The sequence below is a fragment of the Megalops cyprinoides genome, chromosome 8 (genome assembly GCF_013368585.1).
Source record: "Megalops cyprinoides isolate fMegCyp1 chromosome 8, fMegCyp1.pri, whole genome shotgun sequence".
Lineage (NCBI taxonomy): Eukaryota > Metazoa > Chordata > Actinopteri > Elopiformes > Megalopidae > Megalops > Megalops cyprinoides.
The window spans coordinates 13,779,202-13,805,067 of NC_050590.1; the positions used below are offsets into that span (position 1 = coordinate 13,779,202).

Sequence of the window (25,866 nt, forward strand, 5' to 3'; positions counted from 1 at the left end):
ATGCCAGTAATGCTCGTAGTAGCCATCTTCATACCAGGGACGTCGGCACACTGTATTTCTAAGGAGAGAGGGAAGGAGAGAGATCAGAGGGAGGGGGTAAGGAGAGAGAGAGAGAGAGAGGGAGAGAGAGCGAGAGAGAGAGGAGTGGGAGAGAGATGAGCAAATATAAAATATCACGTGGAGAAAGTGGAGCCCGATTTAAAAGCTCACCATTTACATCGCCTCCAGCTTCCTAGAAGGCGAGACTTCTTAAAGTTTCACTAGAATGGGCAGTACCTTTACAGTCTCATCCGGACAACAGAGGCAGCGGGTCATGGAGTCTTACCTTCAGCTTTTCAAGTATGGATCGCTCTCTCCTTTTCTGTCGTTGCCAGCTGCCTGGACAAGGGTTAGCTATGAAACGATACGGTGATGACAGAAGATCTCACCTCGTTAGTACTAATATTGACAGACTAATATGTTGTATTGTCATTTTTTGTGCTGACCTTCAGTTTTTCTTCATCAGCACCATTGCGACCGCAGTGTCAGTCTCGAATAACTGTAGGCTACACCGTGATCGAATTGTGTAGCACCGCTCATAGACTGCACAGAAACAGCAAGTGCTTGCTTAGGAAAGTAACTTCATTGATTGCCAAAGAAATTTGAATGAGTGCGTAAATTTCACCTGCTTGTTATTCGACCGATATTTGTTGAAATGTCTGTCATGAAATAGGCTGTTGAAGCTGATTCTTTTCTGTTTAAATTGATTCATTTACTTATAACTTAGTGTCATTCTATCAGAAGTGTGTGTTCATGGAGTGATGCTGGTTTTTGAACTTTGTAGTCATCATCATTATTACATACAGTGAGGTAACCTAAGCAGTAGAAGCAGTGAGGTGTGACGTTCATTGTATCTTTGGACTTCAGTGCTGAATGAAAACTTCACAGCTGGTATTGGTAGAAGTTTTCTGTTGGTTTATGAATGAGTAATTGGTGCAGAACGGGAGCTAGAGAGGGACAAATTCACTAGCAGCGCTTCATATCGTTGTATATGTTTCGTCAATGTCATTTTTTATGTCTACACAGTAACTTTAAATTCATGTCTTTTGTAGCTGATGATAGCGGTGGAGAGCACTCCAGCTTGCGAGAAGAAGTATTGTTTGAACGGAGTTTGCATTTCTTCTTCATCACCATCACGAGCTGTAACACAAACATCTTCGCCAACACCTCGGGCTGTAAAAGCACGAGGCCGGCGAGATTCAAGTTGCCACGACGATGAACATCCAAGTCCTCCCAGACCATAAGCTCTCATCTATTGCCCCTCTGAAACCGTACAACAACGTGGAAAAGAGAGATGTGGAATTAATTCTGGTCAAGGACCATAATGGGGTTCAGTATACCAGCTCCTCAATTATCCCGTCCCCAAACTCCCACGCCTGTCCATCTAGATCTGCTGAGGATGAGGCGCGAGAAACCTGGGGCAAGAAAATTGACTTTCTCCTGTCAGTTATTGGCTTCGCAGTGGACTTGGCCAATGTATGGAGGTTCCCTTATTTATGCTACAAAAATGGAGGAGGTAGGTGTATCTTCATGCACGTTCTGAATGAATGTTTTGTTCGATTCTAAGACAGTAGGTTATTGACCTCGTAGATTATTCTTTAGAATTGTTTATATCCAGGCATCCAGATTCTGCTGAAGATGAAAGAGAAAAAAAAAAAAAGTCTTCACTTTAGTTTCAAGTTCTTACATATCTTATGAAATATCTTTATTCAAACTTGGTACGAATGGCCTGCGAAGCTCGTACGTTCCGTAATGCTGAAGTCAAACATGAAGCTTGCAAACAAAAACTAGAAAATAATTCGTTGCATGAAGTTAATTGTTTTAGTGTGGGGTCAAGCCCTGCGGATTTTAACTGGCTGCTGTATTTTAAAAAAGCTTATCCAATTGGACTTCTTCAATTCATTCAACATGAATTCCATCAACCGCAGTTTCTTTGTCAGGTGGTAGCAACATTTCATTTATGTGATATGTTCCCCGCATTATTTATACGTTAACAAAATTAATTTGCAGTGTATCAGTTCCTGAACTGAGATGTAATATTTAGTAAATTACAAAGTCTGGAGGTTTAGTTGGACCTCTTAAATGTTGAACTTTTTAGCTGTAAAATTATCAAAGTTTTATTATTTTTAATATTTTGATCTAGTTAACCTAATTTAATCTAGTCCTTGGGTTTGTTAGTGCGGTGTGTTACTGATTGCATAAAGCTATTGCGGTCAGTTCACCTTTTTATTTATGACAACAATGATGAAAGAATATCTTGAAGATAAGACTGAAACTGATGTTATTTTTATGTATGAAGACTGTTTCTTTGTGGGGGAAATCTGTGAACATAAGTTGTAAGCAATACTAATAAAGATTTAAGCCTACATCTGAAAGGCTTCTTTTGTAGGGCCCTGTGCTTCCTGAACAACTGTGCACATCAGCCTGTACAGCTCTTCAGTTGAGGAAAGATGTTAAACAGATCAAGGCTGGCATGTTAAGAGATTAATTGCATTCACAGACTATCAAGGAAGGTTGAAGAAAGTTATGTTTGTTTTCTTTGAAGGATTGTCAGTCCTGTGTTATTCTGAAAAAAAAACTGTTTGCTGTCACAGGTGCCTTTCTGATTCCTTACATTCTGTTTCTGGTAATTGCGGGGATGCCACTGTTTTACATGGAACTGGCATTGGGTCAGTACAACAGAGAAGGGGCTGCCACTGTGTGGAAGATTTGCCCTGTTTTTAAAGGTAAATCATCAAACGGCTCTTTGCATAGAGCAGAAAGTTGTCCAAGGAATTCAGAAAGGACAATGAAATAAAAAGTACCCGTATGGTATGCTGACAGACCCAGGAGAGACAGATAGATCAACAAATAGATAGATAGATAGATAGATAGATAGATAGATAGGTAGATTGTGACTAATATCGTATGCATTGTAGGATAATCTGGCTAATGGTGTCTAGGTGACAAAAGCAACATAATATAATAACAGGAAAATAAGTTTCTTTAAGAAAGATAACAGACTGAAATATTTATTATTGGAAACTGTATCTCTGTAGTATAAAGAGTGATCATTTCATAAAGCTCTATTGACATGACTTGCCTACATTACACCTGCACTCAGATGATTTTGGATATGCATTGCATAGCTACATTAATATCACTGATCTCATTCTGTATCTTGTTTCTGTTTTCCACAGGTGTGGGTTACACTGTGATCATTATAGCTTTATATGTGGGCTTCTACTACAATGTCATCATCGCTTGGTCTCTTTACTACCTTTTCTCCTCGTTCACAAGTGAACTGCCTTGGCTTAAGTGTGGGAATAGCTGGAACAGCATCAACTGTACTGACCCAGAGCTCCTCAATGGCTCCTTTCTTGGGAATGGAACATCATACTCCAAGTACAAGTTCACTCCAGCTGCAGAGTTCTATGAGTGAGTACTGTGGGACCTGTATGTGCATTCTGCCCTGGCTTGCTTGTTACAGATTGTCCAAGGTGAACAAAGACATTACTCGGGAAGGTTAGATCATGACTGAAGATCAGAAATAACGTTAAATCCAATATTTATTTGAGATATTTTCTTTTAAAGAGTTGCTTTCTTTAATATATTTCCTGGATTTCAGTGTCTCGTAACGTAATCCTTTAGCTCTGTGGCCATTGCATTTTGGTTGGGGGAAAGTATGTAGTACAATCTGCATTTTGGCCCAAAAGAAGTGGTAAAACAAACAGTCAGACATTATGCTGGTGGTCTGAGCTGTTGTCCTCAAATATTAGGAGCCAAAATCCATACTTCTCCCCACCAGCCAATACACACTCCGCCTCTGATCTTACAAACGTGTGAAGTGTGACACTGTATCTTATAGACCAACTGATTTCTCCGTTTGTATTTAATCCGATTGTGTCATGAACTCCAGAGCTGCTGCACAGCTGTGAAATGATCTCAGAGGGAGGCCTGTGCTCTGACCTTGAAGAATGTCAGGTTTTCTGCAGTTTTATACATATCTGATTAGCTGCTCCAGTGACGACTCTGGGTGCTGAGTATCTGATTTTCCATACAGAGATATGGCATGTTCACCCTTTTGATTCATTCTGAAAATAACTTGAGTTTTCAATGGCCACAACTGGAAAATGGTCATTATCCCCATAGCACAGTGCCATTTTTTCCTTTCCTTCTTTATTTTGGTCAGTCATTTTTTGACTACATATCAGACTGAATGCAGGATTTTATAGAAATGTGACCCCTTGAGGTGACAATATTGAATTAAAAATTGTATTCTTAAAGCACTACTAAGCTTTAATACCAAACATTTTATTTTATTTTACTTATATGCTTGTTTCAAATTAATGCATCCGTATTTTGGAATGACCACTTGCTCATTATGCTCATATCACCATGTCCACCTCTACACTGAATGCAGTCCACTGATGCACGTGCCAGCAGCCAATGGCTGATTTGCACTCTGCAAGTCACACAGTGCACCGCAGTGAATTAGGCCACCCTCCATTGGTGAGACTCCAACTTTATGCTCTAACTTTAGTGCTGTTCAAGAGAGTTCCATGCAGGAGTAGCTTTTAATAGGAAAGGATGTTATCAGATCAAGGTCACAGAGAAGACTAGGAGAGCACAGTAGGCTATCTAAGCACTTTCCGCAGTGATTCATACCTAGCTCTTTTTCCTCTGTTGTCTGTCAGAGAAACTCTCATATGGACACTTCAAATTAATTTCCATAATTTTTAAATGTTTCATGGACAGGCAAGTTAATGATTTGAAAATGATGATGTATTATCTCTCTTATCCATGACTGTAAGTTGTGGGTTATAGAAGACAACAAGTACTTTTAGTGCATAGAAGTGGGTCACTATCATTAAAACTTTTGCGCAATGTCCCAAAATTCTGAGCACCTCCTCCAACCATTAGCTCTATGGTAGGCATATCAAAAAAGCTTAGTTGCCGCGTTTGAAGTTCATAAGGAACCATCCATCTGCACTTCAAAGAAAGCTAATTCTGCCAGTGCCCGTGTGAAGATTGGTTCTGCACCCTAGAGGAAGTTAGTAATATGACTGGGACAATGCACGGTCTTATCACTCAGCTGATGTGCAAATTGTTTTGCACAAACAAACGTGCTGAGAGTACGTCAGAGTGAGTCATCGAGATGATAAATACCCCATTTCTCTGCAGTTTTTTGCTGTGAAGTTTTCTGTGTTTATTTTTTAATGTTCCTGCGCTTTCAAGAATTTCCTGTTAGCTTTTTTTCTCACAGATATGAGTTTTAACTCAGGAATGTGAAATTAAAGCAAGTAAGATGGCACTTTACTGTACTTTTACTCCCCTCTCACATTACCAAAGATCTATGATATATTCTCAATGGTTATCCCTGTCTGATTTTAATGAAGCTTCAAAGCTGAGGAATAGTTCTTAAGTTATACAAATACTTTTTGACAACAGTAATCCAGAGTTCAGGATGGTCCTGTGTTCACAATCATGCACATTTAACCATTCAGTCAAGTGGAAATGTTTCCATTCATTCTAAACACTGGAACACGGCAGCACACACTGTGGCACGAACATTTGAGCATGAGAGCACCACTAATCCTCTTTAGAGCATGCTAGTTTGAAAGGTAGGTCATGTATGGTGCACGAGCCCAGCCTGCACCTATAAATCTTGTCATTCACTGTTGGACTGATGAGATGCAGGAGCAAAGCAGCTGCACGCTGGTGCTTGGCAGAAAAGATACATCGCCCATCGGCTTTGAGTTCCTTGGGTTTTCAAAACTCAGGCCTTTCTGTGGAGAGTCACCATAACTGAAAGTCTTTTTAATGCTCTGCTTTTTCCCAAATGGAATTTAGAATCCCCCCATTTTCCATGGGTATCTTTATGAAGTCCAAATTCCATTGAGCCTGAAGGCTTAGATGTCTGAGCACAACATGTTTTAGCCACAATCAGAACTCCCTTATTACAAAATGGGTTTATAGAGAAGTGAACCTTGCATTTGTCAGTTTTATAAACTGCCAGAAGAAAAGCCAGGCCTCAAAAGCAAATGGAAAGTTTTTTTATGAGACTTTAGAATGCAGTAGGTAGATTTCCCGGAGGTGAAGACATTAGGCTTATTATAGCAGATAGAAAAATGTGAGGAGCAGTCTCTGTTTCTCACCTATAATAAAAAATGTCTTTGTAACTTTTAGATTTATATTCCACTATCAAAGTACAAACATACCAAAACCACGAAGTAAAATAAGTAAAACATTTAGCTGAATCACATACATCAGTGTTTCAGTATTGCCTTCTGTTCAGCTATGGTAACCCTTCTTTGTTTAGACACAGGAGATGTTTGGAAAGCTGTCACTGACTCAGGCATTCTCCAGAGATCCTTGGCCCTGTTGTGCAATGAACTCAGTTGTTTTGGTGGGCTCTGGTTCACATATAAAACGCTTAAGTTCCCTTTGCTGTCTGTACGGTGTTAGAGGATGTGGTAAGCTTTCATTTCCTCTCTGGCTTTCCTCAGAAGCATTATATTGTTTACTCCTTGGTTACAAGTGCCCTCCAATCCATTTGGCTAAGCAAGAAAAATTGCATACTAATTAAGGTATTTGTATAATTATTAGTATATTAGTAATTATGGAGTATTGCCTGTGCTGAGTGGACATTCAGAGGGCTAAAGGCAGCCTTCCATCACACAGAAATCAGATGGGCTTCTCATAATACTAGGCAAAAAACAGGCTGTAATTCTGGCTTGCAGCTTAGCAGTATAACTTAAGTGGTAGGCTGACTGAACCAAATTTTATGCCTGGAAATCTTGAATCTGTCACAGAAGCCATGATATATCCTATTAATTAATTCAGTTATATTGTTTTTAATTTATTTCACTTACAAAACAACAACAACATTTATTTAGTATAGCACATTTTACAACCAGGATGTCACAAAGTGCTGTTCAGAGAGGGAATCAAAAAAAAAACAAAAAAAACAGCAAAACCTGGGGAAAACCGAAAATTATTCTCTGACCCTTAAACTGGTGATAATTTCAGTGCAAAAATAAATACCACACACATATACAGTGAGGTGTGTGGAAGTCATCAGAAATGAATTAGCAGGCTACAGGTGAATCCCCTTTCATTGGTGTGGGGGTTTTCAGGGCAGCCTAATTGCTAGTGGATGCTGAGGTCATCATCGTCTGTCGTGATTATCATGGTTGTGGACGACTTCTCATCTCTGTGTTGTGGTAGGCTAACTGCATGCCAGCAACTGGGTATCTCAGCAACATAGCAGGTTCAGGCCTCAGGTCTCAGGGCAAGTTGACATCTCGAAACAGAATGCACTGGATGGGAGTAGACAAAGTGCCTACATGTTTTTAGGGGGCAGCAAGGCAGTTTTTAAGAGCAGTGGGAGATAAAGTGCCGAATCAGCAAGATAGACAAGAACATTCACCAGTTATAAGCTGTAGCAGAATAACAAGGACAGGTGTAGAATATGCATACAATTATTAGTGAGCATTTAAACCAGCCCAACCCATCAGAGATAGCCAACCTTCATAGTGGTGACTGAACTGTGAGAAGTGACAGTAAAGAAGGTGTGTGGCACCTATGGCTCTATGGCTACATTCTTCTCCAAGCACTGCATCCAGACTGCGGTTAACAGTAGCACAGACTAAACACATGAGTTTATAGCCTAGACTTCTCGTTGTGAAGAAATTACATAGCCTGTACAGAAAGGGAGTAAACATTCATCAAGATTCATCAAGAAGGCTACCAAACATCAAGATTGAATGGAGGATTAATTTATTTAGCCTACTCAGGCTGCTTAATTAGATATTTGTTTACTTGTGCACACTATATTCACTATGTAGTTTACTGTTCAGCAGCAAGGATGGACTGTAGTGTGCTCATTTATTATGCTGCTGAATGCTATATACTGTGATGTTTATTTATTTTAATGTATCAACGTTTATTCACTGAGTTGAAGAGGAGATTTTGGTAAGATAAGAGATACCAGGTTGAGCTTGGGCTGCTTCGAGTGACAGATCTTCAATGTCATCATCTTCAGGCCAGGTTGAGTTCACGATATTAAAGTGTGCAAGCTGTGTCAGACTAAGGTTTCAGTTTCAGACCCATGCAAACCTTTAACTCATAATCAGTCAAGTGAAATTTTTTGGGAAAAAAATTATATATATATATATATATATATATATATATATATATATATATATACATATGTATATATGTACATATGGACATATATATATATATATATATATATATATAAATGCTTTTAAATCCCAAATCAATCACTCAACAAATTTAGCTGCACTTCTTGAAATGTATGTGTGAATTCTATACCTTGAGAAGTCTACTATATAAAAAATTGAGATCAATTTTTATAAATATTTAATCTGACTAAATGACTAATGTATTTATTTACTTTATTACAACTTATAATATTTTCAAGTGTAATCAATATAATATTCTTCCTTATAGAGAAAATGTAATGACCAGTTTAGATGATAATATTTACTATACAAACCTATTTCAGTGGTTCTATTTAAGTTTATAATTTGTGAATAGGTCAATTTTACAATCAAAAGTCTGCCAAGACTAGACAACAGTAATTTAAAGCTGATTTAAAAAATAACAACACTCATTGCACAGCTTTAAACGTAGATCTATCTGTGTCCAGTACAAGGGAAGCAGAATACTGAAGTGACCCATGGCCTGAATTAACCTCGACGTAATGGATCAAAAGGTTTCCCATTCACTGGACATCTAGAATGTGTGTAAATGAATTACACTGCACTGGTTTGCCTCTTTGCATGGCCTAAAGAGCTCTTATGTCTTCTGCTTTCTAGGGCAGTACACTTACAGTATGTCTTCCTTGAAGGCTTCTAGTTGAGTGACATCTGGCCTTCTTTATATTCTTTTTGCTTATTAACAGCTCCTGCTGTTGTTTTGTAATGTATAATATTGTGTTTTTTAATGGAGTTGCGATGCTGGTAATAAAAAAGTCTGTTGAGCGCACAAAATATGGTCTATATAGACCAATACAAAGTGCAAAAAAGCATTGCATTACATTTGCTTAGCAAAAGCTTTTATGTTGACACACTTACATTTTACAATTATCATATTTTACATTTAATTAGCCAGGCACATACTAAAATTATTTGGATTAAGCACCTTGTGAAACTACACTCTTTGGGTTAGGAGCCCTTCTCCTTACCTCTACATCAAACTACTGCCTACATTTCACTTTGTTGCCAATCAAAGGGTTACTTTCTGCCTATTGTGCGTTTTTGCCTTCGTTTGCCTTTCTTTTGCCTTTTTGACATGACAGTATTGTGACATTCACTTCATCATGCACTGTGGGGGGTTGTGGTGACCTGCTTCCCAATAGACTGATGGCACGCAAATCCCGACTTTCCTTTTTGTTGGTTTTGTACCATAGTTTGACTGTCAAGAGGATGAACTTGAAGGGTTTCAGAAAGCAATAAGTGCATTACTCTGTACATAAATTGAAATGCTTGAGCCAGATTTTTTCATATGTAATGAATCTGGCTCTTCAATTGTGAATTTGAAGCTTGGATGCAGTAAACACACTCAGCAGACAACATCAGGCACATCGTGAGCATGAGACCAGATACCTATGCCAGATTATACAATGAGGCCACTCAGTTATGCGGTACCCACAGACATCAATTCAATATTTTTGAGTCTTAGTCCACCCTTTATTGGAGGGCTATGGCCAAGAAGTGTTGCAACTTTATCAGAGGGGACTGCATCTCTAGATCTGCCCATGTATTTTGGAGTGGTGACAGGTAAGATGATTGCTCTATTCTAAAGCCAGCAGATGAGGCAGCCTCATCTGGCAGCACAGCATGATGTGGCTCCAGCAGTTTCAGAGATCCCGGGAACTGAACTGAGATCAGCACTTAGGTCAACCTCTTCTCTACAGCATTAGGAGATTTTCACGGTGTTTCAGGGTGGTGCTGTCCCTTGACGTCAAATCTGACACAAAAATTACTTCATCAAAAATGTCATAAAATTGGCTTTGAACTGTGCAAAAAGAAGTGTTTCCAGTGAGACAACAGCTGGGGCAAGTCTTTTATCCAGACTTATTTTTTTCATTTTATTGGCTGTATTCACATCCTTTCAGTCATGGCTTCATTGTAATGGATTGCATCAATGCAATGCACCTGATGTCCACTTTTCACACCCTGATAACTTACATGTCCAGACAAGGGCGTAGGTTTGGTCCCAACATTGGTAGGAACACAACCACCGAGGGCACATCGGAATTATCACTCCAAAGATAATGCGAACAAGTTCGCTCAAATATTGGTAGGGACATGTCCCTACCATCCATATGCAAACCTACGCCCTTGTGACCAGAGAAGAATTTAAAAATTTATTTTAGTGAAGGACAACTTAAGAGGTTATTTCTTTGCCCTGGTTAGAGTATCCCACATTGTGTCTTCTGCTTGTCTTAACTAAAGTAGCAATTTGCATAGGCCTTTCAGGAGTGTTTCAGAGGTCAGGAAACTTTGGGATTAATGATTAATTTATTCCACATTTTGCTCAAAACAGATGGTTTCTCTAACAGATCTTGTACAATATTGAACTACTTTGTCATTTTATGTTCTTGGAATAAGTGATTGCTCTCATTAAAAGCATCACAATAACACAAATGTTTACTTTGGTTAAAGTCCACTGAACTGCAGTTGTATGCATTATTTTATAGACCATGCTGGGATTTTTGTATGTAACAGGTACATTTTGGAAAGTGAGCAATTACTACATATACTTTCAGTCAATCACTGATTTGTGATTATAATATTAGAGGTTATTTACTTGCTAGTTAGAATTATAGTTCTCCAATAAGAGCTGCACCAGTGTGACCCATGCTCCATTCTTAGGTTTGGTGCTCATATACTACAGGTGGTCCTGGATAGTCACTTTGGATCACCTCCAAAAGCCAGTTAAAATATTTACATAAGTTCATGGTGAAAAGAAGGAAACAATAGCAAATATCCACTTATTACCTCAGGTCCTGTCATTCATTTATATGTGGTTTTATTAATAACCCAGTTTGCTTGTCCAGTAGTGGCAATGGATCAGAGCGTCGTTAGAGGATTGAATCAGATTCAAGATATTATATATAAATTATAGATTGATAAAATCTTAGGACAATGTTCAATGAATAATACAATTAACATTTGTGTATTTCCCCATGTTGCCTTCATTTTTTTGTCCTGTGGTGATTGGGTTGGCTTACATTGGCTTACATCATCCCAGTGCTTCAGAGCAATTCATCAAGCTCCTATAAGTTATCATCAGTGAGAGATGTATCAGTTCACCAATAAACTAGCACTGTTTAAAACTTCCATTGGCTGAGGGTGAGTGTGGCTGTAGGTGCCTTGCTTAAGTACTTCCCTTGTGGGTATGAAAAATGAGGTGAGCTCAAGGATCAATTGGTGAGCTTAAGGATCAATTGGTGATCTTTATGTCAGGGTGGAAGGGAGGAGAACAGAAAACTTTTAAAAAGGGCCATGAGGTTTTTAAATCGGCACTTTCTAGCCCAGAGGCACACTGCAGGGAGGAGTTTGTTTCAACTTTTTTAAATTAGGTTTTATCAAATGCTTAATTAAATAACGATCTGTCTTCATTTCTTGACAAGTAACCTCCTCTCAGCCCTGAAGTAAGGAAATGCGTTTTTGGACATACATTTGTGTTGATTTAATCACATTATTTTCTTGTGGTCTGCTCTTTAAAATAAATTTGGGACAGCTATCTCAATTAACATTAATTAGTTGTTCAATATTTGTTGAAGGCCTTGAAACACTTTATTTTAAAATCTTAGCAATCAGATTCAACAGTTAATTATTTCAAATACTAGTTTGTATTTCTGTTTTAAGGGGTACACATGAAAAGTGAAATAAAGTTAAAGAAATATATTTGCTTGCATTTTTTATGAGTAATCTTTCAAACACAGCTTTCACAAAAATCTGTCAGCAAGTGGTGTAGAAATAAGATCAGCATTTAATTAACAGATCAGTGTAAACCTGATTAATTAAGGTCCAAGTTGGAATGAGAACATGTTATGCCCACTATACGAGGGCAGGGAAAAACTACATGTACAGATTGATGTGTGCTACATTAATTATCTACCTTTCTGTCCACATACTGGGATTTATCAGGTGTGATTGTCATACTCTTTTTTCAAGAGACCCTCTTGGAGACACAAACACTTTCTTCTATGGTACATGTCCGGCTGTTGGGTACAGAGTGAGATACGGCAGGGTTCCTAAATGATTCCAGTAAAGCCACCAACAATTCCAGGAAGTTGATATGAAAGTAACGGCTGATTGGATAATAGCACAAGAAGGAGATGCTGTTGAGGGACAAACTTTGATGTAGTGTGCCATGATAATACATAGCAAAACATCAGACGGACCGCAAAGCACAGTCTTATCATTGGCCATTGCTTATTTAGAGAGCTGAAACCTATCATCTCCTCACCATCTGAAAAAATGTTCCCTCGCTCTATCTTTGTCTCTTTAAACCTCTTTATCTTTGAATTTATTTAATAAGATCCGATTGAGTGCATGTTAGACATTTTAATGGCTCACTGTTAAGCTTTCAGATTCCTCTGGGATTTTGATGTTTAAATGTAATTTGCTTATTCCAGTGTATGGAGGCAGAGCTATTGTGGAACCTGTCTATTAAATCCAGATGTAATCCAGTCTTACCGTCATGAGTCAACACAGCAAGAGGCCGCTAGCTCATATCGCTTGCCGTCACACGCACAGAGCATAAATTAATAAAAAAAGAAAGACAAAGTTACGGTTGTCTCATTCGGATTTTACAGTAATGTGAACTTATTGGACAGCTGTGTTGGATTTGTCGACAAAACTGGTTTTTAGAGGGGAAAAAGATCAGATCAAGAGTCTGGCTTCAGGTGATTTACTTCAACAAGGTCACATTGGAATGAAATGATAAATTCAGCAAAATGACCAGTATCCCCACCACAGCATCTTCCCAGTGTAAACCAAATGCAACTTATTCATACCAATATATAATATGACCAACCAACAGTTGAACACCTGAAGAGAAATGCAATGCACAAATAATCTGCTTTTTTCTTTTGGTCATTTGTTTTTAGGTTTGGTGATTAGCAGTGATATCTGTCACTGTATTTTAATTTTTTGAATGCATTGCCTTCCAATGAGGCTATATCTGTCAATCAGTTGGTACAAAACAGGTGAGATCTGGAAACCCTTCAGGCGATTCTTCTCTTTCGCCCTCAGCTATTGCCTTTGGATTTTCCTGCTCAACCTCTAGCTCGGAAGTTCCAGTGCCATCCGTGTTAGGTAGAATTACCATTTACAGTCTCAGAAAGCTGAGCTCAGAAAGAACTTTCTGAGATCAAAATATCTACCATGCAAACTCACAATTATTAAATTGTGTTTTGAGAGGAAATTTGCTAGTTATTTTAATTTTTATTCAATTTACCATTTATTTTACCACCAACTAGGATTAGAATTCTGAATGTCAAGAAATTGTTTTCAGGGTTCTTTTGACAAGAGAGCATGCATGGACTTTAATATATTCTGATTTGTGGTCACAGAGGAAGCCTTACTTGGAACTCCAAGCTAGTTTCAGCAAAAAACCAGCATGACCTGGCAGTCTCTCTGTTGACACCCATCTGTTTTTTTGTCTGTGTTGATTACATATAAAGACAAAGAACCCATGGCTCAGAATACCCTTTGTACTGAGGGGAAAAGGGCAGCCTCACGTAACATTACATTGGAAGCACATCAAACCAGCCAGTAAATGGGTGGCCTGGGAAAGTATTTGAAAGCCAAGGAGAGAGGCACAATTTATTGTTGGAAAGTAAAAAAAAATCACTCCTCTGTTTTTATTTATGTTTGAATAAAACATATGAACCTGTGAACGCCTCTTCAGATGAGGTCCCAGTCTGAATTCTGGAGAGTTAGAGTGATCATTATTAATTGGTTACCTGCCAAGGTCATTGATAGAGCCAATGCTGTATGTTGATTATATCCATATGACTGCTCCCCTTAGTAAAGAATGAGTAAAGTATTGAAAGCAATGACAGAGACTGTCCTCTGAATGAAGTCAAGATTCATCCTGAACTTTAGCTCACAATTAAATGCAGGTGGTACTTTTTGTCCATAAAATACATTTCCATAAATTCAACAATAACCAAGATTAATTTTTGAAAACAGAACTTGTTTTGTAAGTCAAATGTAAGGATGGACTGTTGGGATGAACTGAAGCAAGTGATATGTTTTTTTTTTTTTTTTTTTGTATGAATGGTAGTCATAATACAAGCACACAGACCTTTTACAGTTATAGTTTACCCCTAAGTGGTTTCAAATTTTATGGCTATATTTTCTGTTTTATATCTAGCCAGGGGGACTCATTTTTGTTTATATGTTGTTAAATGCTATATTTTGATGTGTAGGTTCACTGAGCTGTTAAGTGGCTTATGTCTTGTGCAGTATAGGGACAGTCTGAAGTGCATTCTTTTGAACCACTGCTAAGCTCCTAATGGTGTTTATAGGCACTGCCACATGTCACAGCTATGACAGTGGCCATTGATTCAGACTAGTAACAGGTACAGTGCAGTAATAGATGTGTTACCAAACACGGCAGGTTTGATCTATTTTTTGTTGTGCTTGTTTCATGCACAGTTGTCATCCGACACCTTCTCTAATGAGCTGGTTTTTCTCCTCACATGCAACGTAGGACAGTTCAGGAAGGTCAGTTATAGTGGACTGAAGTGTGAAATTACGTGTCAGTTTTCTCTGAGATGCTTTGAGGTGGTTTTCATTTCAACAATTAAAGAACAATATCCATAGAACTGAAAGGTTCATCTCACACCTATCGAGGTACATATATATGAAAATATATTTACAATCCTACTTACACTCCCACAAAAAATGAAACTGGTGTATTTAAGAACATTTTTCTTTGCTTTTCAGACAAGGAAAACAGTGGCAACAGATTTTAATCACATGGTCCAAAACTGAATTATATCTGCCTTACAAATTAAATGATGTACTTTGCTTTAAAAAGAATTGCACTGTAATGTAGACAAAATGTAATATGTGCTCACATCCGCGCGGGTATGGTGCTGTTTGTGTGATGTTTCCAGGTGTTTAAGTGCAACAGGCATATGACCATGTCTCCAGCCATGGGATGTTCTTACAGACAGAAGAGGTTGTGGCAAAGGCTCAAAGGAAAGTTACCTTACACTCACTGGTGTCCTGTATGTGTGTCCCCTGTCCCCAGGCGTGGTGTTCTCCACCTCCATGAAAGTAAGGGCATACAGGACCTGGGCTTGCCTCGCTGGCAACTCACTCTTTGCTTGGTGGTGGTGGTCTTCATCCTCTACTTCAGCCTGTGGAAAGGGGTCAAGTCCTCGGGCAAGGTGCAACGAAGCAGCCGGCCAGAGATATATCACCGACATGCGTAGCACCCGCGCACATGCATGCATGCACATGCTGACACACGCATTCACACCAGCATCGCTCACAGGCACACGCCACCCCCCCCCCCCCCCCCACACACACACACACACACACACACACACACACATACACTGGCTGCTGCTCGCCCACGCATCCTTACACCAACACATGCATGCACTGACAGGTGGCTTCTGCACATCACATGCACACAAAGCTGTCACTCACAGATGTACTGCAGGCATGATGGAACACACACACGTATACAATATATATTAAATATATATTTTAATATATGCAAAGGGTAGTAGTATATTTTATAACACAGTAAAATCTAGGGAAAGTCTCTGGTGGGATGTAGCTTTTATATATCTACCTACAATGTACAATGAATTAATAAGTGCTCAGCCCCTCCCGTAAAACTCACCCTGGGATTTATTTTGAAATTATTACAGTTTTTTCCAGAAAATATTTATTTAATTTCAAGTCCCAAACTTAAATTCACAGTGAAATTCCTGAAGTACTGATAATGTTTGAATAATATTGAATAACTGCTAACATGAGAATAACCCTAAGCTAAATTTAAGGAAAAGTTTACTGTAATTCACATTGCAAAAGAGTTTTTAAAACTAGTTGACGTGTTTGGTTTGTGAGCATGTGATGAAGCAGGAGCTCAACTGTCACAGCATCATACTATGCTGTAAAAGTGAAGCACAGTCACTGTTTGTCATTTCCATTGTGATACTGTGTTCACTCTCACTTCAGTCTGTGAGAGAGGTCATTCAGGGTTCTTTAGAAAAGTGTGATAAACATGCACCAAAGTAGTGAAAAGCTAGGGTACTTAGCAAGGATATTACTGCAAGCTTTGATGTAAGTCAAAAGCAGTGTGGTCATGTGTTTCCATAATGTAAATTCTCTGTAGTGTAAGCACGATTAAGAATGAAGAGTTGGTAATGAAAGCAAAAGCATGCATGTCTCTGTATTTAGAATGAGAATACTGTGGTTAGTTCAGAGTGGTTTCTGAATGAAGAGGTCCCATGTCCCGCTGTCATTCTGTTGAAGTAATAATGCACCTGTGTGCTGATATGCTCCCCTCTCTGTGTGCAGGTGGTATATATCACAGCCACCATGCCCTATGTGGTGCTTTTTGTGCTCTTGATCCGGGGTATCACCCTCCCTGGCGCTATGGATGGCATCAAGGCCTACCTCCACATCGACTTTAAACAGCTCAACAATCCCACGGTGCAACATTTACTTAAAGTTTGTCTTTGATACATTAAAAAGTGTCACTGCTAACATGCTTAAATGCAAATATGAGTTTCCCTGTTGTTCCATCTAGTCCTGCATTTCTATAAAGGTTGACATTCTCATGTAATCAGATCACTTCAGGACCACACAGTTTCAGATAGTGTGCAGTAAATCTTTATTGAATGTAATTCATATTTAACAGTAAAACCACCACACTTGTGCAAATCCTTTTAAACCACCGTTTAAACATCAATGTCAATGAGTAGACACTTTTACAAATTAGAAAGATTTGTGGCATAGCCAGCCATCATAAAAAAATTATGAATGAAGAATGGAACTATAACTGGATTAGATAAGAACCATATTTCATTGCCAATTTATGAATGAAACATACCATTCAACATGTTTAATCTACAGGAAAAGAAACTGCCAGTTTGCTATAGTTTGATGTGCTGTTTTTTGTCCAGGTCTGGATTGATGCAGCGACTCAGATATTCTACTCCTTGGGAGCAGGATTTGGAGTTTTGATTGCATTTGCCAGCTATAATAAATTTGATAATAACTGCTACAGGTGAGACTAGACACTGAATCAGTGTAATATGGTCAGTGAAACTTTTTCTGCTCAACCGCAACTGGTAAGAGATAGGAGGAAATACTCATCCGCCTGCTCATGGTTACCTGATAAAGACCCATGAAACTATGGGAATCTAAAAGCCACCTCCAAGTCATGACTGAACAAGATAAGCACATGCATCACTGTAGGCATACAGCCAATAGGCATTCTAAACCTGCAAAGTCCCTAGAGATTTATGAAGAAATCTAATGAGGAAACAGTACATTTGTTTCTTTCACTTGCTGACCCTCATTAAAGATCAAAAGGGTGATTGTAAATTGAGGAAAGGGTCACTCTGTTCCTTCTAATACACTGTGTCCCCTGTTAAGGGAAAGCGTATGAGCATACAGAGCCAGAGGCTCATACTTTTCTTGTACATTTATGGGCTAAACTTGTGTACATATTAGACCCTTCCCCAATGCATTTGATTTTCCCTTCACTGAGTAATAGTTCACATTGTGCTTGTTTCCAGTCAAGGCTGTGATTGCTGATTTTGGCCAGATTCTCAGGCAAAGACCTAAAGCTTTTTAAAAAGCGTTCAGGTTGTCAATAATACGGACTAGAAATTTTGGCAAGATAACACAGTCTTAGCAACCTACAAATCCTGGAATTTATGACAACATGATTAGCATTACTTAGTGAGGAAATGACATTGATGGAACTAGGTGAAAAGTCCTGCTTCCCTAGGAGGGTGATAAATGTCCTCAGTTCATCTGGCAATAATATCCCTCTGAGCTAAAGGTGAGCCAAGAAACACAAAAGTTGTGATCTGAAACCTGTTAGAGTGTGAGCACTTTTGTCAGTGGGTGCTCCTTTTTATTTTATTCTTTTCAAATGTAAAGCCTCAAACGCTCTTTGCACCATAAACAGAACTGTTTTTTGAAGATGGTGTAAGATGCTGTGTGGTATCTAACAAGCCAATTAAACCTTAATGAGGTCTTACTGGTGCCATAATACTTTATTTGTTAATCTCTTAAACAACTGTAAAAGTGTCTAAGAGCCTAGATCCAGCTGGGCCAATGTTTATGAATTAGAGCAGATAACATCCAACAATTCTGGCTGCTATTTTAACAGAGTGTGCCAAACACTCAATTACACATAACAATTTTAGTCATTGTTTAGATGACAGAATAGATGTTATTCAGTATTTATCTAGTTAAAGAATGGTGTTTGACCATTAATATAAATTACTCTTTATCAGAAAAGACCCAATACTGTCTGGAAATACTGTTGGGAAATTTGTTCCTTTGTCTTTTGATATTATAACAATCCTGTAAAGTGGCAGAGATCCTTTTTAGGATCTAGTCAATGTGAAAGAAAAACAGAACAATTGGAGGACAAGGCTGAGATTTTTAGGTGTTTTGTTGCTATTGTGGTTGTCATAAAAATAACATAAATGATATAAATTATTTCAGAAGTGACTATGCAGCTTATATAAAGTATCTTTAGAACTTCTTTCACATCTAGTTGCAGTAACAGAATGTGATGGGAAAGAGTGAGCTTGTGCTCTGTCTCCTCACAGGGATGCTCTCCTAACCAGCACCATCAACTGCGTCACCAGTTTCTTCTCAGGGTTTGCCATCTTCTCTGTGCTGGGATACATGGCCTTCAAACATGACGTGAAGATTGAGGATGTAGCCACTGAGGGTGTGTTTGTGGGCAAACCCTTCATTGTTCAGAATGCAGTTACACAGTCACTTGAATATGTGTGCTATGATGGGACTGGGATTTATGGATATGTTTGAAAAGTGGGTGTATTCATTGATATCCTAACACCCAATAAGGGTCATAATTCAGTTTAAACAGCAAGTTGTGGTAATTACATGTCAGGTGTTGCTTTGAATACAAGAGAATTCCATGTCACCAGAACGTGTGAGGAAAACCAACAAAGCAATGCCATGTGAAACTGGTATTTTCACCTTCACCAACCTTTCTAATGTGGACCAATTGACAGTGCATTTTCTGTGGAGCAGATGCATAGATAAATGAAGAACAACTCCTAAACAAAGAATATTGTTCTCTTCTCTCCTTCCTCTTGTCTTCTCCTTTACTCTCCTTTTTTGCACACTCCTGTACTATTCTGAGTTTAGTTGTGCAGAAGTGCACCAAGATATTTCATTATGAACTCTACCTCTATTTTGAACCTTTAAGCTTGGTCATAATAGCTACTGTGTAAATCATTTGTTGTCTTTGTCTCTTTAATAATGTAGGAGCAGGTCTGGTGTTCATCATCTACCCTGAGGCCATCTCAACTCTCCCAGGGTCCACGCTCTGGGCCATAGTATTCTTCATTATGCTTCTCACACTTGGCATTGACAGCTCTGTGAGTGTTCCACTTCTTCCACCTGTACCTTTCCTACCTCGTTGTCAGGTCCCCTGAATTTATTCTGTTTTGTTTTAGATGGGTGGTATGGAGGCAGTCATCACAGGTCTCACCGATGACTTCAAAATCCTCAAGAGGAACAGAAAGCTGTTCACATTTGCAACGGCATTTGGAACATTTTTAGTGGCCTTGTTTTGCATCACAAATGTGAGTGACTACACCATACACAATCACTTCTCTCTATTTGTGTATAGACTAGTGTGTACATGGATAAATATGTCTGTCACAAGTGAATAGTGAATATGTACTTTGTATACACCACATATCAACAAAAAATGTCCAAACAAATTTTCTTAGATTACAGTAAATATTATAAAAGAAACAGCCTGTAGGACATCCACATGGTGTAGATCATATGAGCATAGCAATTAAGCGCGTATACAACATAAATAGTCAAGAATGTAATGGCTTGAGGTTGTGGGATGACTTGCTGCTAAGAGGGACTGGAGAAACATTGAAAGGACATTGTGAGATGGTTATGTGCATCTCGTTAGACTTGCAGACCAAAAGAGAAAATAATTATGTACAGTATGTGTATATACTGTGGGAAGACAGATCAATGCAGCTTATGAAGATTCCTTCTTTAGATCGTGCTTCACTGAACAGAATTTGTTAGGCAAACCCTTGGTTAAGAGCTTATTAGTGACCCCCAGTGGATAACAGCTCTTCATTCCATGCTCTACCATATATGAAAAACGTGAAAATGTGAGGTCCCAAAGTGTTTACGCATTACATAGTTCAACAGTTGAAGTCCTTCCAGTAATCTATTACAAAATTGAGCATTATTGCATTGCAGTACTATACTAAACCATAATACCAAATTATGTTGATACGGCACTTTAATCTTCTGTGAAGACTAAATTGACTCTTCTGACTAAAAAACGAGTTATGTTTTAGTGAATGCTGTATTTTACCATATCCATGTTTGATTCTAAACATTAGGAGACATACAATCTACAGTAGTGGCGAAGCCAAAAAAACAGAGGGCTCTATAAAAACTGCTGTGCCATGTATAGATAGTATTAGTCTATGGTCTGGAGGTTTAACCTACTCTCTGTGCTTTTGGTCCTTTAGGGTGGGATCTATGTTCTTACTCTGTTGGACACCTATGCTGCAGGCACATCTATTTTGTTTGGGGTGTTGATAGAGGCCATAGGGGTATCCTGGTTTTATGGTGAGTTGTTTTCTGTAGATTCTGGCACCACACTAACTGAGGCAATCTGGAATTTTTCACCTTGACTTTTACTCCCATTATTTGGGGTCAGCATCATATTTTTCTGTTTACTCTTGTAAATTGCCAGTCAATTTATTGTGGTTGTGTAGTCTTTCATCCCATTACCTACTTATCTTAAGGCTATACAGTGTTTTACATATCTATCAATCTATCGTCATCCTCCCTCCCAACACAGTCCTTTCTGTGGGTTCTTCCACAAACACAATGGGAGGGGTGACTGTGTGGCTACCATGGGTGGCTGCAGGCTATAAACCAGCATGGCCCACCCCCCCGTCCTCTCTCAAGCCTCTGTAACCCGTCAGGCCTCTGGCGTCTTTACCACCGAGCCCTGCAGCACCTGCTGACATTTCTGCTGGTGCTCTCCTCTCAGCCTGTGACTCGTCGAGGCTCCTTTACCTTGTCTCCTATACATTTATACTCTCTGACAGAAAGAGGTTTTTACATTTCGTAAAAGCACATACAACTCTCCTTCGATCACAAGTTCTGTCAATGTTGTGAAATAATACAGCTTTAACAGAAAAGCAAAGAAAAAGTTAGTAGGAAACAACTGAAATTTAGGAAGAAACCGCATGTGTAGCTTCAATGCACAGTTTGTGTCTACATAACTATAACATAACATAAGTACATAACCAACTGGCTTGTTTTAATTAGATAATTTTCCTATGCATTTTATCAAAGTTGTTAATGGAGAGTTTTCTTCATGTTCAAATGTTATCTGAAAATATGCTTATTATTTTGTTGAAAAGTATATTTTTAAGAAAAGTTATTGTATCATACGTACCTATGGATGTGGTTGATGCAACAAACAAGGGTGCAGTGTAAATGCTCCCTGACACAGTGATTATGAGAGACTTTGCCCATCACACTCTCATTTGTCTATTGGATGTGGTACTCAGACCACTGCGTTTGTTTGCCCTTCAGGTGTGGACAGATTCAGTGAGGATATCGAACGTATGATGGGCTTCAAGCCAGGCCTTTATTGGAGGTTATGCTGGAAGTTTGTCAGTCCTGCCTTTCTGCTGGTAAGTTCATTTGAGGGGAGTTTTGATGAGGGGGGTCTTGTTTTTTTTTCCACCCTTCTGCCTGGACACCTCTATAGAATCATGGCAGCCTCTGTGCATTGTTCTCTGAACATTGTTCTCTGCAACCTAGCACTGGCACCAGGTCACACTCTGAGAATATCCTACTCTTGTGGTCTGTTAAATATACAATATTTACTTTCCAAAAATAGGCATTTGAATGCATATAGTTAAAATATGCAGTGATTGAACATGCAAACTGGGTTTAAGGTCATCAACCAGAATGTTTATTTTTCTTTTATATGGATGTAAGAGAGAGAGAGAGATCATTACTGTTAACTATTTTTGTCACATACCAGTTTATTATTTAAGGGTTTCAAAACAATAAACTGTAGTATAATCTGGTATAAGTGTGCACTGTGTAGAAGACACCAAGTATTTCCTGACATTTGAATATAAGTAATTCATTTGATTTTTAAGGAATGTATTTGAATACGAATTTAAGAAAGTGAATATGTATTCTCAAACAATAAATAGGCATGTTTAAACAGTATTTAAACAAGGCACTTTCTTATTTTTTTCATGAATTGTTTTTCATAAATTGTATTTTTTCTGCATTATCTTTACTTCATGACTGTCACATGTACACTGCATTAGTTTCAATTAAATGTGTGTAAAACATAACATTTCCTAAACAGCCTGCATGTATTATGGACACAGAGTATGTATTTCGCTGTGTCACTGTGTAACAGAGTCTGTCTTGATTAAAAGAAGTACATTCTTGCCATTTGTAGACTTGATCTCAACAAGACATAGATGTTCATTGTCCAGGTTTTTTAGGGAAGGAATTATTGAAAGGGCATACTGTAACTGCAGTCTTCAAAGCTATCCCTCAAGCTCTGTTGCTTTATCCCATTGTTATCTGACTTTGGTTTATACCAAACTGACAGAACAGGTTTCCACTGGACATGTTTTTAAGCAGCAGAAGAGTGAGGAGAGGCAAACAAAGAGATCTTTGATTGGTGCCAATCCTTCTTCAGGACTTACATGTATACTGTATCTCTTAACCTTTGCAGGGGATTTTGAGAGCTCTATGCTGTGCCATATTAACAAACATCCAAGATACAACGCAGGTGAATGTCAGGAATGTATTATAAAGTAAATCCATGTCTTGTTGAGTTTAGTTTCAGTGGCATTTCTGAGGACACACTTTGTTCTGGTGCAATGTGGTGTAGCCTCTGACATTTACTTTGAAATTAACAACGGCGATCTGCACGCAATACATAACTGCTACTGATGTATTCTGCTCTCTGGGGTCAAGACATAGAAAAAAGAAATTTCAGTTTAAATATCTACAGCAGCATGTGAATCAATGTTCAGATATTTTGAAAAAGTCATTGTTCAGACTCAGAGTAAGACAATGTGGATGTACCTATATAGTGCAGTCGAATGTGTATATTGTGTTTGATGCTGAAATTCTGGCTGAATGATTCAGTCTTTCTCCTTTCAGTTTGTGGTAATTGCTAGTATCGTCACCTCAACTGGCATGAGATATGATGATTACATCTTTCCTCGTTGGTCCAATGCGGTTGGCTGGGTGATAGCAATGTCGTCTATGCTTTTCGTCCCATTCTATGCTGTCTACAAGATTCTCAGTGTGCCAGGAACATTGAAGGAGGTAAGTCTGTATCAGAAATGTGTCAGTATCTATATTAGTGATCGTTGACTCCTCATCTCTGCTAGTTAAACAACCAAGAGTTTTAGCTCACCTTTTATTCCCAAAGTTGCCAAAACTGCAGGATAATAAGGAAATGTTCTTATTGCAGATTATACATGTCAAAATCTTGCTGGGAAAATTTACTTTACAACATATGCATAAATATCCTCCATTATATGTACACTTCTGTTTAAAGTAAGACCTATTCTGATTCATTAACTTTCAGAGAATAGCTTATTGTATCACACCTGAACATGAACATCATCTTGTGGCTGAAGGCAACATTAGGCAGTTCAAGGTAAGTCTGAATCATCATCATCTTCTTAATTACCATCACATTCTTCTTCATCATCTTTTCTATTTCACAAGGAGAAAAATTATCTCAGTACAATATGTGGCAGCATATTCATCTGAAGTGTTACAGACTGCATTCACTACGTTATTTTATTGTCTTTTAGCAGACACTCTTCTCCAGAGCGAATTACACAGTTTTTAACATGTTACCCATTTATACAGCTGGGTATTTACTGAGGAAATTCTGGGCTAAGTAGCCTACCTTGTACAACAGTAGTGCCCCAGCAGGGAATCAAACCTTTTGGCAACCTTTCGGTTACAGGTCTTGCTCATTATTACTATGCTACACTGCCGCCACATGGCTTTCATCTCTGTTCTTTTGGTGCTAGTGCAGGTTATTTTTCAGTTTTTGGGGATGAAATCAATGGAAAATGCTTTATGAATCATAGGGAGCTAATCTGCATTCTTCATCAACTGACTTTCTGTATACAGTTGAAACATTGGCTGGCCATCTGAGGCAGAGACCTTCCTGTCACAGTCTGAAGGGATGTTAGAGACATGCAGCTCGATGCCTGCTCCTGCTGTAGGATGAAGGATGGCCTTCCTCAAAGTCTGACAGGGTGAAAGATCAGGCGCTGCTCTTTTGTATTCTGAAAGATGTGCTATCTGTGCTGTCTGTCATCAATGTCTTTTTTCTTTGCATGTCTTTTTCTGTGGACATTTTCAAAATATTCTCTTCTGTTTAGCTTTTTTTTTTACAATATGACATTTCTTAAACCTCACATGAAATCAAGACAGAGACATTCTGCACTGAGAATGCCAGGTAGTTTTTACATTATTTTTATGGTTATTATTTTTAGAATGTTTTTATTATGACCGGTTCTTTGTTTAAAAGTGTGATTGAAACAAAAAAACCTACTGAACCACAGTTACTTTTGAAAGGGACCTGGGGACTGATCGAAGAGTTAATACAGCCACACAAGCATTTTCTGTTATGAATTGTCTTCTGTTTTCTTCTTCATAGATGTAAGCCCTAAAGCTTTATGTGAAAGATGAATATGAGCAAGGATATATATTATACATATATAAGCCAGCATTTCATTGGGCAGGATCTCAGGGCAAGTGTTTGGAATTAATTTGATGTCATGGCTGTCTGTATTTGGCCATGCCTGTGTAGTGATTAGCGGGTATGGTCTCTCACACTTAAACTCTGTGTTATGTCTCACTCTCTGTATTGGCAACAGCAACTCCTCATTGACCCAGACATCTGATGATTACAACTTAGCGTTTGCTTCAGATTTTGTATTACCAAGCAAACTTTGCAGGTGATGTCAAAGTGTCATACATACACCCTCTGCAACAACCCCCTATTTCTCACAAGGCTTATAAATATCTCTAGCATATGGGGGTATAATAAGACACAAGTGACTATCCGAGTCTATTCTCATGTGGCATTGCTTTGCCCCAGTAATACCTAATATGTATTTCTTTGACAGTCTCAAGTTCATATTTAAAAGCCCACTTGAAATAGCTCTCATAGGTGTTATTTTGAAAGAAGAATAAGTGTGTCAGTGCCTTTTGAAACATGATACTAAAACTCTTCCAGACGTTTTAGGTTTAGTCTCTCTTTTAATGAGCCATTCAAAAAGATGTGTGTTTTGCTGTGGTTCAGGCATCATTTGCTCCAGATTCAGCTTGGGAAAGAAACTTTTCTCCTGAGGCAAAATGATGCTCATCTTTTACAGATAAGATTGTCTCATGTGATTGGTTAAAGGGAGAGGTCAGGGGCCATCATCATTAGAGTTTCAAAATAAAACTGCTTGTGTATCTGACATCAGTGGAATGGGAACCATTG

General features: G+C 38.5%; 1 protein-coding gene across 1 annotated transcript; it reads left to right on the plus strand.

Annotated features, from left to right (window-relative positions):
• Nucleotides 1-212: 212 nt before the first annotated feature.
• On the plus strand, nt 213-24,663 carry LOC118781617 (sodium-dependent noradrenaline transporter-like). The gene is made up of 15 exons (XM_036534625.1): nt 213-339; nt 1,092-1,555; nt 2,634-2,765; nt 3,219-3,456; nt 15,328-15,466; nt 16,611-16,745; nt 17,219-17,322; nt 18,887-19,011; nt 19,575-19,687; nt 19,766-19,894; nt 20,822-20,921; nt 21,903-22,003; nt 23,511-23,678; nt 23,944-24,015; nt 24,504-24,663. Exons 2-15 carry the CDS (start codon nt 1,255-1,257, stop codon nt 24,525-24,527), a joined length of 1,881 nt encoding a protein of 626 aa, XP_036390518.1. The 5' UTR covers nt 213-339; nt 1,092-1,254; the 3' UTR covers nt 24,528-24,663.
• Nucleotides 24,664-25,866: the final 1,203 nt, after the last annotated feature.

Excerpts from the sequence above, each read along its gene's own strand:
- LOC118781617 (XM_036534625.1), top strand. The coding sequence starts at position 1,255 with ATGAACATCCAAGTCCTCCCAGACCATAAGCTCTCATCTATTGCCCCT. Across the intron at positions 19,895-20,821 it reads CCTTGTTTTGCATCACAAAT|GGTGGGATCTATGTTCTTAC; the intron begins GTGAGTGACTAC and ends TTGGTCCTTTAG. Across the intron at positions 24,016-24,503 it reads GCAACATTAGGCAGTTCAAG|TTGAAACATTGGCTGGCCAT; the intron begins GTAAGTCTGAAT and ends TTCTGTATACAG.